Source organism: Drosophila takahashii, chromosome 2R, assembly GCF_030179915.1.
Source record: "Drosophila takahashii strain IR98-3 E-12201 chromosome 2R, DtakHiC1v2, whole genome shotgun sequence".
NCBI lineage: Eukaryota > Metazoa > Arthropoda > Insecta > Diptera > Drosophilidae > Drosophila > Drosophila takahashii.
The window spans coordinates 22,028,237-22,045,499 of NC_091679.1; the positions used below are offsets into that span (position 1 = coordinate 22,028,237).

Sequence of the window (17,263 nt, forward strand, 5' to 3'; positions counted from 1 at the left end):
AGATACGACCACAGCCCAAACCGTAAGAGCTAGAGCATCCAAATTTTTGCAGAGTGTTTCATTGGGGCCGTAGGCGCCCACAAAGGTCCGACATGTCCCCACAGTGTGAGCAAAAAAAGTTAGATGTACTTAAGCTTAACTTATAAAGTGGTTGGAATTTCGAAATTTGGATTTTGAAGAATTTTAGGTCGTGAAAAGGCTTAACTAGAAATCTAAATGAAATTTCGATATCCCCCATAATAGATTTAAAATTAACTTTCGATTTAAAAAATCTAAACCGTTGCTCCGATCAATGTGATTTTTGGATCAATAGTTATAGCTTAAAAGAATAGTCCCCCACTTAGGCCGCATTGCGCCCCTTGTGATACCATGTGATCTTAGAGTGATCCATTTTCCCTAGCTCATAGGTTAGTGGGTTTCTCGAACCAGTTGGTTCTTTTTCGAAAACATAGGAGTTTATTATAATTAATATTTTAAAATGTTTGTGCAAATTTAAGATTGCAGTACTTTTTTGCAGTGAGAATACCCTAAACATTTTTTATACCAAAAATCATATCGATATTATCGATGGTTTGAAAATGTCGAACTTAAATGCTTTTGGCGGTAAAGAGGACCATATTTAAAAAAGTCACTTCGTTTTAAAAGCAACTAATGGAAATGGACTGCAAGTTCTAAAAACAGGCATGACCAATTTTTCTTTTCTCACAATAATGACACATTCTTTTTAAGGCCAAATTAAATTTCTTCCGTTTTTACGACCAATAAAACACCACCTCTTTACTTAACTACCATTAAAAACTTTATTTCTCATTTCGTATTGCATAAAACGTACGTATTGTTATCTAAATGCAAATAAAGATGGCAGAGTGTGTTTGCATATGTGAGAGTAATAATTCCAAGATAAAACAATCTCGCCAGCAATGGCAAATAAAACAAACAAAAACAAGAACACGAATCGTATTTTACACAAATGTAGAATGCTATGATACGGATGCTGCGCTATCTTCGGCTAATCCTCGCGGCTACGGGCGATAATAATGATAGTAATAATGGGGCGTATGCGTAGGTAAGCTATGTGCCACGATATAAATTCCCGTAGTGACCCGGATCCCCACAGACGAGTCTTATCGGGATCTGCGGCCTGGGGTGTTAAAGATAACGCCAAACTGACTGTAACTGATGGATGGACGGGATGATGGGGATGCGGATGAGACTAAGTCTTAGACAAATGTTACGTTGAAACCCTAAGCATAGTTATCGCTATCTTCTAACAACATGAACATGGAATGGACGTAGGCACATTGCGTTTCTGTCTTAGAAAACCGCTCTTGGACGCGCTCCGACTGGGAATGGTAGGTGGAGTGTTTAGCAAATTGCCAGACCTCGGTCCCAGGTCAGCAGGAACACTTGTTCTTGGCATCCGACCCGGCTGCATCGCCGGAGCTCAGGTTGAACTTGTCGCCATCGGCCAGATCGGCGGATATCAGCTTATCGTTGATGAGTATCTGTCGGGTGAGTGGAGAAAGATTAGCGGGGCTTGGCAGAGGATTAGCTCGGATTATCACCTTGTTCACGAGGGCACGGGCTGCCTCGTCGATGTTGATGTTCTCCTTGGCGGATGTCTCAAACCAGCCGGCAAAGCCGTTTTCCCTCACGTACTCATCCATCTTCTCCGGCTGCGTTATTATTCCCTGCTTTTCCTGATCGCACTGGAAAATGGAGAAAAATGTCAGCAATTGAATAATTATATTTTAAAGTGTTTTCTTATAAGGTGCTGAATATTTTCTACGGTTTTCTTTGCATTACATTGAAAGAGGGATCTTAATGAGCTAAGAACATTTTTGTGTCATTTAAACGGAATTAAAGTGCTCTTTCTATAGGTGCCAAAAGTTTATAATAAAAGTTCAAAATATGACTACAGTTAACATTCAAATCTGTCAAAATAATTATGCCAACTAGTGTACACAAAAAAAAAATTGCTTGGTAAAATTGACCAACAAAGATAGTTACGTAACTATTAAAATAGTTACGTGTATTTTGTTTTTGCTTTGTGCTTGTGTCTTTGCTAATCGTGTGTATTTTGTTGTTGTGAAATGACTATTTACTTAGTAGAATTGACAATTTTGCTGGTTGGGGCCTGTTTGACAATTCTTACAGTTGATTTTACCAAGTTTTTTTTTTGTGTGTATCTCCTTGAATCTAACAAATTGTAACTAGCGCTTTAATTTATAAGTATTTTTTGTACTTGTAGCGTTGGTGACAAAAATAAAACCAAAATTAAATTAAAATAAGCGAATCAAGGTGCGATATGAAAAAGATTTGATAAAGTCAAGAAAATACTTTTGAAATAATTGTACATTATAAGTTAAGGAGAAGAGCAATTCGACGTATCGTAGGTAGGGTTTACATGAAAACTCCTTTGACTTTTTAAGCACTCACTTTATTGGCCAGCAGGATGCACGGAATGGGACTGCCGTCTGGCAGCTGCACCTTGGAGTCCAGGTCCTCCTTCCACTTGCTCACGCAATCGAAGGTCCCGCTGCGCGTCACATCGAACACGATAAACGCCCCGACGGCCTCCTTGTAGTAAACCCTGGTCATGTTGCCGAACCGCTCCTGACCGGCGATATCCCACAGCTGCAGGCGCACTATCGTGTTGGCGTCCCACTGGAGCACCTTCAGGGCGAAGTCCACGCCGATGGTGGCCCTGTAGTTCTGGCTGAAGAACTGATGCACATAGCGCTTGATGAAGGATGTCTTGCCGGTTCCCAGTTCGCCGATGACTAGAATCTTGTACAGATGCTCGCGTTTATCGCTGGTGGACGTCATGATGGCCTGGAAAAAAGGATTGAAATGGATTTAGTTAAGAGATCGATTGAATATTATATAATCGCAGAGAAGACATTCGTTCTTAAGAGAAAATTTGTAAAATTCTCTGTATTAACTTAAAAGCCCCAGATATTTAATTAGCATAGTTTTAAAACCATATGACCTCTTGACATAACCTCCCGGAACATCCTCGAGTGGATAGGGGAAATGATCTTTATGAACCTTAGAACTAAAAATAACAGACGTTTATGCAAAATAAATATAGATCTAAGCACCAGTTTTACATGGAAGATATAGACTTGTCTTAATAAACGAATGCGAAATATAAGACAAGATTTTAAAAGCCCCACTTTAATAAATTCCAAGTCGGGTATTAGTTACACCTCCTCCAGCTTGTCAATCCGCACTGAGATTCGCTGGTTAGTTGACGAGACCCCTCTGGGCAATTACCACCCAGTTGAATGACACTCGGGCAGACACACTATAAGGGGGCCAACATAACACTTGTGGGGCTTCTTCGCTGGTAAACTGGCAAAGTGGTAAACTGACAATCCGACGACGATGGCGACACCTTACCGGTTCCATTTCCTGATCCATGGTCAGGTCACCGAAGGCCGGCATGGGCTTGGCACCCTCTGGCTCCCTGGCTTCCGCCTGCTCCTCGCTCTCGTCCTCCGACCCGGAATCCTGGTTGGAGTACTCACTAGCCACCGACTGGTAGCGCAGCGTTTCCCGCCTGCCCTCGATGCTGTCGTGGTCGCCGAGGATGAGCTGCTGCTGGGCGAAGCTGAGCCGCCGGAGACTGGAGTCGCTGAGTTCCTCGTTCGAGTTGGGCTGCTGACTGGCGGCGGCGGCCAAGGCGGCTTCGTAGGCGCTCAGGGGGCTCCTCACGGCACTGCCCACGGCGAAGCGGACTACGGGCGGGGGATTGGCAATGGTCTGGGCACTCTCCGCCGATGAGACACCGTCGTCGGCCGCCGGAGGGGAGGTGGTGGCGGATGTGGTTTCGGATGTGGATGTGGATGGGTCCAGGGGCTCAGCTGGCTCAGCCAGTTGTCTGGCGTTGAGGCGGTGGCCGCGCTGCTGCTGCTGCTGCATCAATTCCAGCTTCCTGCTGGATCCGCTCGAGGATTGGGACTTGCGAACAGCTCCGGTGCCGCTGGCAGACTGAACGCGACTCGGCTTCGCTGGGGCCCGCTCTCTGGGCGGCGTGTCGCGAGTGCTCTCGGTGGTTATGGGGCTGATAAGGGGCAGTGACTCTCTCTCGGGGCTCTGGGGCTTCTTCTTGGCCACCAACAGCTTGGTGGTGCGGGTGCTGCTGCTCGTATCTCTCGTGGTCACAGTGGTGGTGGTGGTTTTCTTCCTCGGCTTCTTCTCCTCTGCGGCCGGTGTCAGGTAATCCGTGTCGCTTCTGGGCCTGCTCTTGCCGCTCTTCTTGGCGGGCACGAGCGCTGGCTCCACCTTCTTGCCACTGATGGTGATCTGCAGGGTGCTGCTGCCGGCCGAGGAGGGGGAACCGGGTGGCGATGGCAGCGGCAGGGGTGTGGCCTCCAGGTGCTCCACGCTGAGGTCGTCACTGGTGGCCAAGCTGTGGGGTCGCACCTTCGAGGTCTTGCCGGTCTTCCGCAGGCCACCCAGCAGCAGGCGGCGCGTCAGGCTCTTCTTCTTGGTCTTGGCTCCGAGGGCGCCGCTGTCCGTGGAAATGGAGCTGGCCACGTCTTCCAGCTCGCCAGGGGCTTCCTGCGCCTCCTCCTCCGCGCTTCTGGTCTCCCTGTCGGCACTTTTATCCGGCTCCCTTTCCCTTTTGGCTTTGGTCTTGGAGAGGCTGCGCAGAGCCGCGGAGAATCGGGAACGGCCCTTGATCTTTCCGCTTGCCTCCTCCGACTCCTCTTTGGGATCCCCCTCCCCCTCCTGGCGGTCACCCTGCTCCTCCGACTGTTCCGATTCCGCTCGCTTTGTGGCTTTTACCCGCTGCTCGTCCGCGGTGGGCATATTTTCAACTGACGCTGATGATCTCTAGCGGCTCTTCAAGGGTTTCCATCTGCTCCTGATCCTGCACTCCTTCGATTTTTCAGCAACCGCAGCGCTGACTAAACAAAGGCGCACTGAAATCCCCAGTGACGACGCCTAGGCTTTTATAAATTTTAATTCGCCCCGTTGGCCCCAAGCCCCCGCCCCTGCCCCGCCCCCCGGTGTTGTGGTGAGAGGTTTAGCATTACAGTTAGTTACGAAAAAGCCAGAGCTTACCAACACTGGTCGTCGCCCGAAATCGCTTGCGAAATGAGCGTGAGAAGAGCCGGTGGGCCTTTGAATGCAGCGATCGAACGACTGGCACCCGCTTATCAAGCAATCTCCGGACAAAGATGGACCAGTGTCCGGTGGCCAGCAACAGTGGACACACTTGTTGTCCGGCTGGTTGGCCCTGCTCCCCAATCACTGGGCCCTGTCATTGGGATCAAGGTGAGATAGCCAATCATCCGGCACAGCCAGTGGAGCAGGGCGTTCAGTGTCCATTTCTGGACCTGACCTCTCCGAACAACCCAGAACACGCTCCAGCGCACTTGGGGGGCTTCCTTTAAGCTGAGGATTTGCCGCATCAACTTGTCCCAAAAGAGTCGCTCGGCATTAAGTGGGCGACACATCAATCTGGCCGGCTGGGCGCTGTCTTGGCTGATTGTCGACTGACTGCTGCGACGTGACTATATAGAATTACGCTTATTACAAAACGTGGTTAGCCGCAGTGCAGAGAGCAGGGCGACGGGGAAGGAGATACATCGCTCAGATACGATTACTCGAGTAATAACCCAAAACGCAGACGGGATGGCACACATATCCACATTTAGCAAGATATATCCCATCGCACAGATGTACGGAAGTTGCTTCGAGTCTGACTATATCTAATTAAGTCAGTTCCTAATATATGTATACAAATGATTGTGGTTGCGATATCATTGAAAAGTGGGGTAGTTAACAACTACCTATTTATAGAATTTATATATTTACATATTTGGAATTGATCTTTTTCAATACATTCTAAAGTTCAGAACCTTTCTGAAATTAATGCTTTATTGATCCATAGTATGTATTACATACTGATAAGTTGACATTGGATTATACTAAGCATGAATTGGATTCGAATGTTAAGAATACCTTTTTGCTTATAACTTGATATCGGGTAACTCTGAGCTACCGAACTCATATACTGCAACTGCATTCATGCAATATATTCTAAATCTTAGGCACAATAAAGTGTGTTGTCTACAGTTTCACCGATATGCACACTTTGAAATCGGGGACAAGTCAACCCTCGAATCGGCTTACATAATTCATGGCAGATTAGAGCAAACACATTTCCTCCATGTTTGAAATTCCAGTTGCAGAGCTGAGAGCTTTTAAACTATTTGGTGCCATGGAAACCGAAAGCATTAGAAATTCACTTTCGCATAAATGTCGAACGAGAAGGAATTCCTTTTGTGCCTCCAGATGTTTACACGCAATCCAGCCACGAAACAGAAAAGGTATGTGAAACATTCGTCCCACCGTCTCAGGCGCCTGCAATTACCCGAACGACCCCATTCCGAACAAAAGCCACACGGATGCTCGGATGCGGTGAAATCCTGCCCGGAGTTCTGTCCCGTAAATCGGATACTGACTTGAAAGCGAAATACTCCTCCACCTCCATGAGTTGGCAACACGTGCTTGTAAGCCAAGAAAAAAGGACCTCAGCACGTGGATAAGTTCCCTGAATGGAACCTACTGGGATTGCATGTATCACGCCAAGCGTTAAATCGAGCAATGTGGAGCAACACTTACGTTTTTCGATTCTTTGTGAAACTATCTGCATTTATTGCTAAACGATTTGGTTTTATTTTTTTTTTTTTTAATGAAACCCAGAATGTATGCAACATAAATATTTTCTGCAATGTAAAAGTAAAAAACCATGTAGACTGCGCTAGGATATGTAAAAATAAAAGCAAGTTCGCTTCTTAACCCTTTGCAACCCATCGTAGGCTGTGAGCACCTTGATAAATTTAACAGCTAACGCTATAACTATTGCTTTGGTATATCTTCTCTAGGAATAGGAAATAAAACGTATCTGAAGATTGCCTTACTCACAAAATAGGGAAACTGCCTCGTAGATAAGTTCATGTAAGGTCCTGTAAAATTATTTAATTTCGTGTAAAAACTGTGTAGTGTCTAATAAATAAGCAATAAAGAAAATGAAAATAGGATATTTCATATTTCAAATATATATTCTACAAAAAAATAGAAAACCCTATAGTCGAATAGATAGTAGTGGTAAATCGACTGGTTGCACTGCTTGCTTTCCATTATTTGCTCATAACTTTTTAATGATTTTAAAATTTTCTTCTACATTATTATTATTAATAAACACAACAAAATTACATTTACAGTTTTACAACATATCTTGGAGTAACCTATATTAAGCAAAAATTTGTAAAGCATTCAACTCGTTGTTAAAATCTTAGAAATGTACAAAAACCCACATATGTACACACAAAAAAAGCAATAAAATAAATGTTTGAAAGCCTTTCGAAACTTGTTAAACGGGTCGATGGCCACAGTCGTTAGATACTTCTTCCCTAAATTAGTTATTGCATTTTAAATGCCATTTATGTATAATAGCTCATACTAAATAAAAAAATTTTCTTAAATGTTATATTTCGATCATATCATCTTCAACATGAAGACTATAAATATAAAACAAGAGAGAACGCTATAGTCGGGTTGTTGTCCCGACTATCTAATACCCGTCACTCAGCTAAAGGGAGTGCGAACGCTGTGTCGGGTTGGTGTCCCGACTAATAATCGTAACTCAGCTAAAGGGAGTGCGAGGGAGATAGATATATAATTTTTGATTGCGTATAACTTTTTAATGAATGGTCCGATTTGAAAAATGTCTTCTACATTTCGATAGGTATAAATATACAGAACAAAATTGCATTTATACTTCTCGAAAATCTTTAAAGATGTGGGCGCAGGACCCATTTTAAAACCGTTAGTGGGCGATTGTGGGCGTTAGAGGGGGCGTGGCGCTCGGCTAAAATAAACTTGGGCTGCGTAGGAAGCCAAAGAATATGTGTGGGAAATCTCAACCTTCTAGCTTTTGTAGTTTCTGAGATCTCAGCGTTCATACAGACGGACAGACGGACAGACGGACAGACGGACAGACGGACAGACAGACAGACGGACAGACGGACATGGCTAGATCGACTCGGCTAGTGACCCTGATCAAGAATATATATACTTTATGGGGTCGGAAACGCTTCCTTCTAGCTGTTACATACTTTTGCACGAATCTAGTATACCCTTTTACTCTACGAGTAACGGGTATAATTAGTTGGTAATGGAATTTCAAGACTTGCACCTTGGTTTGCGTGACACCAGGGCTGAGATGTGACTCTCCCAGTAAGACTACTTTTTACATACATACATATGCTTATCAGTTGGCCCGACAATTGTCATGTAAATTTAATCAGTCGGCCACAAAAGTAAAATCAAACAAACAATAATACGGAGTGCATTGCCTTAGGCAGCGATGCGCAAAGGGAGTTCGAGATTGATTACATAAGGAGGATGCTATCCGAGGGGCTGACAGCGATACCGATCCCCCAATGGACTCTGCACACGAAACTTTGCGTATTATCAGTAGCATGGAGTGGAGTGCCAGCTCATATCTTATCATTCGGCGGAGTCACCAGCCAAAAAGTAGGAAGGGAACGAGCCGTGATTAGATTGCGACCGAAAATGCAATGAGACCTTGTGATTCATCAAGTGAATTACACACATGTGCGGTGTTTAATTGAAAAATGCTAGCAACGCCAGGCATTAATTAAAGAGCCTACACTTTCCCTGGCTGGTTCAATAAGTGACCTTAAGACGTGACGTTGTCTGGCTTTTCTAGCAAGACGGTAGCAGCCCTTCCAATTCCCATTATAGTTTCTCAACAGCAGCGGATATCTATGTATATCTAACTAACCGGCAATCACTTAAGTAGCTGAACACACCCACATTGTGTTCGCCCCCGGATCCGTCCCTTATATATGTATGGTATGTATAGTATATCCATATCCGTAGCCACGAAGAGAGTGAAATTTGTGTGGCACCCCGCTCCACTCTTTAGTTTGGCATTGTTTTGATTTTATCGGTTTGTTTATAACTTTGCTGGGTCGGGTTCCAAATGTTACTGCGATTTCAATTTCATTACCATTTAATTGGTCACTTGGCGGGAGGGAAAATGGCAATCGGTTGTTTAAAGATTAGAAACAAACTAATTGTGGCATTATAGTGTAGGAGAAAAAACGTATTAAAGTTGTCTGGGATTTTCCGGAACACGAGTATTTAAATTATTTTACATTCTGTTCATTTGCTTCGCTCTGTAATCCCATCTGCCGGGCAATGAGTTTTCGCCAAGTTCTCCATGCGGCTTAAGCGGCTAATGAGTGCACGCCGGTTGTGTTAACTGCCTGACAAGGCAAAATAGCCGAGACCATTGCAACACTTGGCCAACTTATTTTTGGGCATTTCCTACACTCGAAAATATGGCAAAGCATTTTGGTAAATCAATCTTAAATATTGAAAGGTCAGTAAAAATCGGTTTCTTCTTGCAAAACTTTAAATATTTAAATGATTATTTCAAATAGCATTACTTTCTTTAAAATAAACAGGCTAAAAATGTACACTTTGTACATACAAAATGATTTTAATTTAAAAAAACTAAATAAAACATCCGTTATCGTTTTTTTTTTGAGTGTATCCCACTCCGCACACTTTAAGCCTGACCCCGAAAGGTATACATATTTTGACATGATCGTAGTCGACACAAATCCGCCCCATTGTGGGATTCGGTACTCACTCCGTTGTGCAGGTATCCGTTGTTGCGGTTGATGTCCATGTGGGTCCGATTGGGCATGGCCGATGCGAGTTGCAGCGCCTCCACGGCGCCGAGATCCAACTCCGGCTGATACTCGGCGTATGCCGGAGCGGCACTGCGGAGGGAGAACTGCGAGGAGCTGATGGGCTGCGCCTCCGAGGAGGGAATCCAGATCCGGCGACGCACGAATATGGGTGACTCCTTGGCGCTGAGGGCGCCTAGAGAGCCAAGGCCGGGACTCACTGGTCGCTGCCTGTGCTCCACGGGCAGGGGATTGGAGTCCGGGAGGTCCTTGGACAGGTACTGGCAGCGCAGGCAGGCGCAGGTGAGGTCCGTCAGCTGATCGGCAGACTTGGACTTTGGCAAGGACTTGGCCAATCCGACTGCGGATTCCTGGGCCAGGCAGTCGCAGAGGTTCCGTCGTCCGGCGGAGGTCGAGACAACGCTGCTCCGGATGACGCTGGTTGCCATGCAACCACCGATATGGGAAGTACGATCTTTAGACCTTCCGCGGGTTTATCTCACGCCCCCGCCCAGTCAAGGTCATTCACACACCACACGATCTATTGTCTTTCGCTAGCTGTCCCACTCTCACTCTAGAGAATCCAGATCCCGCGCAACATGTGGTTTGGCTCCTCCACCCAAGGTTCAGGGCTAACGGTAAACAAAGCCCAGACTGTTCTTAAACTTATCAGAATTGGTATTTATTGTTGCGAATTTCACTGCTATTTGCGTCGTTATCTCAACTGATCGGTTTGTTGAACTCGACCGTTGCACTTTTTTGGACAACTGTGCACTCGAATCGCTGGAAACTGGTTTCGCCTCAAATGCAAATGGAGCACTTCGGAGCACTTAGTTTCTTGCATAAGCCTTAAACGCTCTTTATTATTGTTATTTTTATTTCCCTTACGCGTCGTCTGCTCTTGGCGGTAATTCTACGGGCCGTAAATTAAATTCACACACGTTCGATTTCCAGACACGCAAAACTACGCTAGCAACAACAACAGCAGGCAAGACGGTACACAACAACAACAACTGCAAGGCTTGTAGACGTCCGCCGTCCAGTAAAGTTTAAAACTGAATAACTGAAAAAACGAGGAAAACTTCGGAGCCCGAGCACGAGTGAATCTGAAAGCGAGAGCTCGGCAAAAAGCTTTATATAGAAAGCCGTTAAACTGACGAATCGATGTTATAGCTTTCAGTTTAGGCGGCATTAATTCAAAATTAAATTCAAATCATTTCAAATTTAAGAAACAAATTGTTTTGTGTTTCTAGTTAATCCCACTGTGACTGCTTTTTAAAGCTCACCCAGTCTTTGACGATGCCAGATGGTTTTATACCCGTTTCTCGAAGAGTAAAAGGGTATATTGTATTCGTGCAAAAGTATGTAACAGCTAGAAGGTAGCATCAGCTAGAATATATATAAAGTATATATATTCTTGATCAGGGTCACTAGCCGAGTCGATATGGCCATGTCCGTCTGTCTGTCTGTCCGTATGAACGCTGAGATCTTGGAAACTATAAAAGTTAGAAGGTTGAGATTTCCCACACATATTCTTGGCCTTTCTACGCAGCGCAAGTTTATTTTAGCCGAGCGCCACGCCCCCTCTAACGCCCACAATCGCCCACTAACGATTTTAACATCTGAAACTAATTTCCATTAAAACTTATTTATTCCAATGCTAACATCGGCAAGGAACGACACAGAATTAGTATTATTCATTGGATAACAAGAATTTGGTTTATTTTCAAAAATAATTACACTTTTAAATCTAGTTTTCAATAAATGTTAGCATACCCATGGCTTTTTGTCAGAATCCAATCAACAAGTCCATGCTGAAACACACTAGGAACAACATTCACTTAACTTACTAGTAAAAGCTGCCGAGAGCTCCTCAACAACCTCGTCTAATTAAGCTTAAACTAAGGGCAGCTGCGCATGCTCAACATGATTGCAACTGCCCGTTGACTACAAAGACATACGGTAATGTCACACTGAGGTAAAATATATTAGGGAATTGTGGAGAATCCCGAGGGGCAATCACACTTTTGCAGCTTCCTTCTCAGCCTCGATCCTCTTTCTCTTAGCCAGCAGGAAATGCGAGACGTTCTCGTACACCAGGAAGGTGATCATGCAGGCGGGCACCACGCGCGTCAGGCTCGCCTGGAGACCCTTGTAGAAACCTCTGAAGCCCTCGAAGCTGCAACGAAAACCAAACACGTCGGGGGTTAGTGACTGTGAACCAAGAGCTACAACTACTTACAGTAAGTGCGCATTGGCTGTTTCAGATTAGCAAAGAGATTCTGCACAATTTAGGGGGTGACTGACGACTTAAGGAGCGGAAGGAGCAAGGACTACTTACTGAAGCTGCCCTGAGCCCTTGGCCAAATGAAAGACGCTGTTTGGACGCGCTGACCGTGTTTGCTTTAGTTCGTTTCTTGTTTTTCTTTTGGGTTTGCCATCGTGGCATTTTAATATAGGTAAGTAATTTCGCATTTTCATCTCTTTTCATTGGTTTCAATAAGATTGTTCCACTGTTTTGCTTAGTTGGGTTCACAATGCGTTTATGCTTATTTACATAAGTGTCAAGGTTTATGCTTAAAATTATAAACCATTTTCATAATTATGAAGAATCTTTTTGCCAAAACGAAATTTTTGCATCAACTAAACAGTAAACTGGTTTCAACTTGTGCTTACACAATTCCAAGCCATTACAAAATAAATAATTTAACTAAACTAAAAACTAAATGTGTGTTTGTTTTTGATGAAGAGTGCAAGAAATGCTTCTCTGAAATTACATTTCATGGGCAAAGGCAATTGTTGTCGCGCCCTCAATCACATCAGTTACTTTTGAAGTGTTAGGAGTGAAGGATGTACAATAAACTAGTTATGGAATACTCTTAAGGCTACGGTTAGGTGCTAGGGCTAAACCGAAATCGAGTTACAACAATAATACAGAATAAGTTTGTCATTTTCTGCTGTTAGCTGCACATCGGAGGAAACGAGAAAGATTCGTGTATTCTAGGCGCTTAGCTTAAATTCTGTGTCAGATTCTAAATTCTAGGCTCTAGTTTAATACTCCATCTAGCTGGTCAGCTTCTCCCAGATCAGCATGACCATGCAGATGTTGGGCGTGACGTGGACCAGGTAGGGCACCAGGCCCTTATAAAAACCGCGCATGCGCTCGTACCTCCAAGTCTGTTTGATGCAGTCCCAGGTGCCGTTGTAGCGGTGGTGGTGGTCCTGCAGCCGTGCCCGCACCACCTGGTACGGGTAGGTGGCCGCCGCCGCGATCAGCTTGGAGACAGCCGCGAAGGCCAAGTACTCGGTGGTGGCCTGTGGAAGAGGGAACACATATTAGCGGGACGAACAGAATGTATTGAATGGCTGCCAAATCGTAGCGACGTCATCACAACCAGATATATTCGGATATCTTGTGTACAGCGAACCCACCATTTTTGAATAAGAATGAGTTCTAAAGAATTGTATATTTTTCTTGTGCTAATTTAAATAAAACTAAAGTTAATTTTTCAAGTTGACGAAGGAAAATCTATTAACATTAATATGAAAAGCTAAAATCCCTGTCTTTAATTGGTAATGATAATACCTAATGCACAATTAAGAAAAAGGGGAATTTATTCTTAATAAAATGCCTGGCGATATATTTTCAGCTATTTAGTTGACCGCAAGTGTCCGCCCAATTTAGAATATAGCCGATGTCAACGCCACGCGCGTCTTGGTCATGTGATGATTTTTTGCTCGTCTTTCTTCTGCCTACTCACCAGCTTCGTGTCGATGGGTAGCTTTCGGTACTCGTTGTAGGCGTTCTTCATCTCCTCGTAGGTCATGAACTGGATGGCTCCGTGGGAGACGCCCAGCATGCCGGGCACAAAGCCGCGGTATAGGCCACGCACACCCTCCTCCTTGTAGATCTGGCCCAGGGCGTGGATCATGCCCCTATACTCGGCACTGCTCGAGGCATCGCACTGCAGGCAGAGTCGCGTCTTCACCACCCAGATGGGGTTGGTCAGCAGCAGGGTGAGAGCTCCGGATTCCGCAGCTGCCAGCATGTGCATCGTGGGACCCAGGGGCATGGTGGTGTTGCCTCCCTGGATAAACGTCTTGATGGTGTTGTAGCTAAGGGAGATATTGTTAGTTTTGTTGTCTCGTGTTTATCTGCACGGCGGAGTACTTACAACATGAAGTACAGACCCCAGGAGGAGCCCGATCCCCAGACATTGGGGGTGACGCCCTTGTAGAGTCCACGGAAGCCCTCTTGCCGGAAAATTGTGGTAAAGGCGCTGCTCAGACCCCGGTATTGCGGCACGGTCGCAGTCCGGCCATCGTTCACTGCAAGTAAAGAACAAATCACGCTCGTAAATGATAAACACGTCTAGACATTGCAGCCTTGGGGCCGGCACGATTATGGATACTGGCACTGAAGGGCCTGCATACGTCACTTTGTGGGTATTGCTCTTCACCTAGGCAACTGTACGTCTATGGGAGAATCAGTTGTTGACTCCAAAGAGCCCTGGCCCGTGGCCAAAGTTGTTTTCGCCAAAAAACAGATAGATAGCGTTAATTGCCAGCGGACGCGATAAGCGGGGAGGGTCGAAATCAAGCACTCCACTTGTTTTCGCGTCCATTAGCAGCTACTTAGCTATTTATACGGGACTACACATTCTATATAAGCAGGGCAATCATGAGATCTGGCCTGACAACAGCACCAGGCAGAAGAAAGGGGCTCGTCTTCGCTTCTGGACTATTTATAGCTGCCCCATGGGTGACCTTGAAAGCGGCTGGACAACCCAACTAGCCTGCACCGGGGGGATCAATACGAACCATATTGGCTTTGGGCAGCGGCAGAGTAATGAGTTTTTCGACATGCACTCGATATAGTCGGCGCGATAAGGTCGCAAAGTGCTGAATCAGCCAACTTCCCGCTTGGCAACAGTGGGAACTCGTTTTCAGTCAGCGGATCTGGCGCTTGTGCCACATAAACCGGACAGTTGCCGCTGAAAGTTGCCGTTAACAAAGCCAGCCCAATGTACAGTCAAGTCAAGTGGTCACGTGATTGAAAACGAGCAAGAGCAGAAAAGCAAAAGCAAGATAAACGGGTTTCGTTTGGCCAAAATGCGTCATCGCTAAAAAGGCCTTGCGCAAGTCAATAGAAAACAGCTGTTGCCAAATCGAGTGCCGCCACAAGATTCGAGGAGGCTTCCAGCGGGGAACCACTATCTTTGGGTTCCCAACCATCCCAACTTCGGTTCGCTTTATCGGCTTACAAAATTCGCATGGTGTGACTTTAATTCACATAAACAACTGGGGAGGTGGTTGTTATTGTTTACAGATCATTTTTCTGGTGAATTTACATATTCACTTTACTGCTTTGGCGATTTTTAGCGCTGATCCGGGAAAACTGGAAGGCAATAATATTTATTAAACAAGAAACGCGCTCCGCTTGTTGTTGTTTTGGTATTTTGAAGCAGACTATACGGAAATATTGTTCACGTATTTTGCGCATGAAGCGCAGTCGAGGCCAAACATATGATTCAGCTTCAGATTCAGTACAATTATGTAGTTTCTAGCGAATGGCGCATAAAAACAATGACCCGAGTCAGCTGATAAACAAATGCCAGTATCATATCTGTATATCAAAGGTTGATGGCTATTATCGATCTTTGAACCAGACTGTAAAAGCAAGTAAACAATGCGAACTGCTGTTGCCCAGTTTCCTGCCTACAAATTCCAGATTAGACTAATTTGAGTTTTTCAGGCAATTGTCAACAAACCCATAAATTCGGTCTATCTATCACATAAAAGAAAACTAAGTTCACGTGCCCGTGGCCCCATTTTAGATTTGTTTATGTGCGAAAACTCGAACGTCACTTCTCGAATACTCAAATTTTCCATGGGGCGAACAGAAAAAACGAGTGTCAGCTCTCGGATACGCAAGCGTCTCAAATTTTCCATGGAAAATTTGTAAGGCAATGCGCAAACAAAATGCGAGCGGCGAATAAAGTGCAATCATAATCTGCAGCCAGACTGGCGGCATTTTTCCCGGCACGTGCCGTGCAGCAATTGAGTAAGTTTTATACTGACTGTGTAGTTTTTCTTATCATTCACTGTTCATCCTATTTTTGTACTCTCGTTTAAAATAGAATAAATGATTATTGAAATGGGAAAAACAAAATTGCATTCAAGATGAAGAACCTCTGTAGTAACGTTTTTTTTGTTAAATCAAATATTTAAATATAAGTTATACCTTTTTATGAAAATTTACCCTGGTAGATGAAAACTTCTATTCTAGCTCTCTATTTTAAATCGAATGAATAAATGAATACCCCATTTTTTTCTGTGTAAAATGGAATTCCCTCTGCGGACGGATGACTCACCTGCGAATCGAATCTTGATCAGATCCAGGGGGTGTAGAATGAGGGTGGACGCCACTCCGCCGGAAACGCCGGCCACCATATGCTCGTACTTGACATGGGCGAATACGTTGAATTTCTTGGGACTGCCCGTCGCTTGTGCTTTGATCGGATTCATTGTGCGGTTTCCGATTGATTTCTTGTGCGCTTCTTCTGTATTATTGTTGCTATCGCCGGGCTTTTCACTGCCCTATGTGAAATTCACTTGTGCTGCGGTGAATTGTACTAAAACTACGTGCTATTTACACTCTTTGGCTTTTGGGCTTTCGACAAACGGGCGCAAATCAAAGGAAATCGCTCGCCGAATCTATCTTGTTGCTAGGCGCACAGTTGTTGTTGCTGCTGCTGCTGCTGCTCCGGTTGTTGTTGTCGCTGCCGCTGCTACAGTTGAAACATTTCTGCCTTTGCTTTGTTGTTGCCCAGCTCATATTTTCACCCGTTTTTTGTTGGTGGACCAGACTTTTGTTTTGCTAACTTCGCCTCTTCGGTTCTTCCGTTCCCAGAGTGCTGATGAAATAATCGCCCGCAGTTGCTATATTTTTATTTTCGCTCGGCCATAAGTTTCTTATGTAATGCCAAGCTCGAAGACAGCCTGAGTAATTGCTTGGTGGGTTTGCCTAGCTGACGAGCGACTGATTAGCGCACTGCAGTTATAACCAAGCACGTGTGGCAGCAATGGAAATTAAGTAACAAGTTTTCAACGCGCGGGCAGGCGAACAAATGCGAACAGCAAGCTCCAAACGAAAAACGAGATAACCACTAGTGGTGGAGAAACATCGATGCATCCCTACAATTTCCCTCCATCGATATTCCACAACGATTGTATTTCGTTCCAATTAGCAAGTGTCAGCTCACAATGATTCCATAGAGGGCGCCTGTTTCTTAAAACAGTTTCCCCTTTCCGCCAATTTGGCGCTCCCAAATGTTAGATTTCATGGACTTTCTAACAGCAATGTTAAGATACAACGTTTTCTTAGGGGCTGTCCATATATTACGTAATCACCTAGGGGGGGGGAGGGGGTCATTGAAATGATTATGTTTGATTACATGGGGAGGGGGGGGGGTCTTGTACAATGATTACGTAATCATTTTATATGAACTTTTTTA

At 44.8% G+C, this 17,263-nt stretch overlaps 3 protein-coding genes across 5 annotated transcripts; all 3 read right to left on the bottom strand.

Moving 5' to 3' along the window:
* Window positions 1-776: 776 nt before the first annotated feature.
* On the bottom strand, window positions 777-10,800 carry Rab32 (RAS oncogene family member Rab32). Of its 3 annotated transcripts, none has more exons than XM_017137297.3 (4): window positions 9,707-10,800; window positions 2,440-2,835; window positions 1,566-1,709; window positions 777-1,505 (listed from the first exon to the last, which is right to left on the bottom strand). In XM_017137297.3, exons 1-4 carry the CDS (start codon window positions 10,193-10,195, stop codon window positions 1,395-1,397), a joined length of 1,140 nt encoding a protein of 379 aa, XP_016992786.1. In that variant the 5' UTR covers window positions 10,196-10,800; the 3' UTR covers window positions 777-1,394. The 3 variants fall into 3 exon arrangements, with proteins under 3 accessions (XP_016992786.1, XP_070069118.1, XP_016992778.2); XM_070213017.1 differs by lacking the exon at window positions 9,707-10,800 and adding an exon at window positions 5,077-5,091; XM_017137289.3 differs by lacking the exon at window positions 9,707-10,800 and adding an exon at window positions 3,406-4,928.
* A 660-nt stretch (window positions 10,801-11,460) lies between these two features.
* LOC108054384 (solute carrier family 25 member 32) lies at window positions 11,461-16,274 on the bottom strand. The gene is made up of 5 exons (XM_017137312.3): window positions 16,121-16,274; window positions 13,922-14,075; window positions 13,508-13,862; window positions 12,916-13,061; window positions 11,461-11,925 (listed from the first exon to the last, which is right to left on the bottom strand). The coding sequence occupies exons 1-5, from the start codon at window positions 16,272-16,274 to the stop codon at window positions 11,766-11,768; spliced, it is 969 nt and encodes a 322-aa protein (XP_016992801.2). The 3' UTR covers window positions 11,461-11,765.
* Window positions 16,275-16,435: 161 nt separating this feature from the next.
* Window positions 16,436-16,923, bottom strand: LOC138912352 (uncharacterized). Its single transcript, XM_070213020.1, has one exon. The coding sequence runs from the start codon at window positions 16,582-16,584 to the stop codon at window positions 16,441-16,443; it is 144 nt and encodes a 47-aa protein (XP_070069121.1). The 5' UTR covers window positions 16,585-16,923; the 3' UTR covers window positions 16,436-16,440.
* Between the last annotated feature and the right edge of the window lie 340 nt (window positions 16,924-17,263).

Bases quoted from the DNA above. Each gene is read 5' to 3' on its own strand.
- Rab32 (XM_017137289.3), bottom strand. From the start codon at position 4,821: ATGCCCACCGCGGACGAGCAGCGGGTAAAAGCCACAAAGCGAGCGGAA. The intron at 1,710-2,439 runs GTGAGTGCTTAA...TCCATTTTCCAG, and splicing joins GCATCCTGCTGGCCAATAAA to TGCGATCAGGAAAAGCAGGG. The intron at 1,506-1,565 runs GTGATAATCCGA...CTCACCCGACAG, and splicing joins CCCGTGCCCTCGTGAACAAG to ATACTCATCAACGATAAGCT.
- LOC138912352 (XM_070213020.1), bottom strand. From the start codon at position 16,584: ATGAGCTGGGCAACAACAAAGCAAAGGCAGAAATGTTTCAACTGTAGC.
- LOC108054384 (XM_017137312.3), bottom strand. From the start codon at position 16,274: ATGAATCCGATCAAAGCACAAGCGACGGGCAGTCCCAAGAAATTCAAC. The intron at 14,076-16,120 runs GTGAGTCATCCG...CTTTACTTGCAG, and splicing joins GATCAAGATTCGATTCGCAG to TGAACGATGGCCGGACTGCG. The intron at 13,863-13,921 runs GTAAGTACTCCG...TATCTCCCTTAG, and splicing joins TGGGGTCTGTACTTCATGTT to CTACAACACCATCAAGACGT.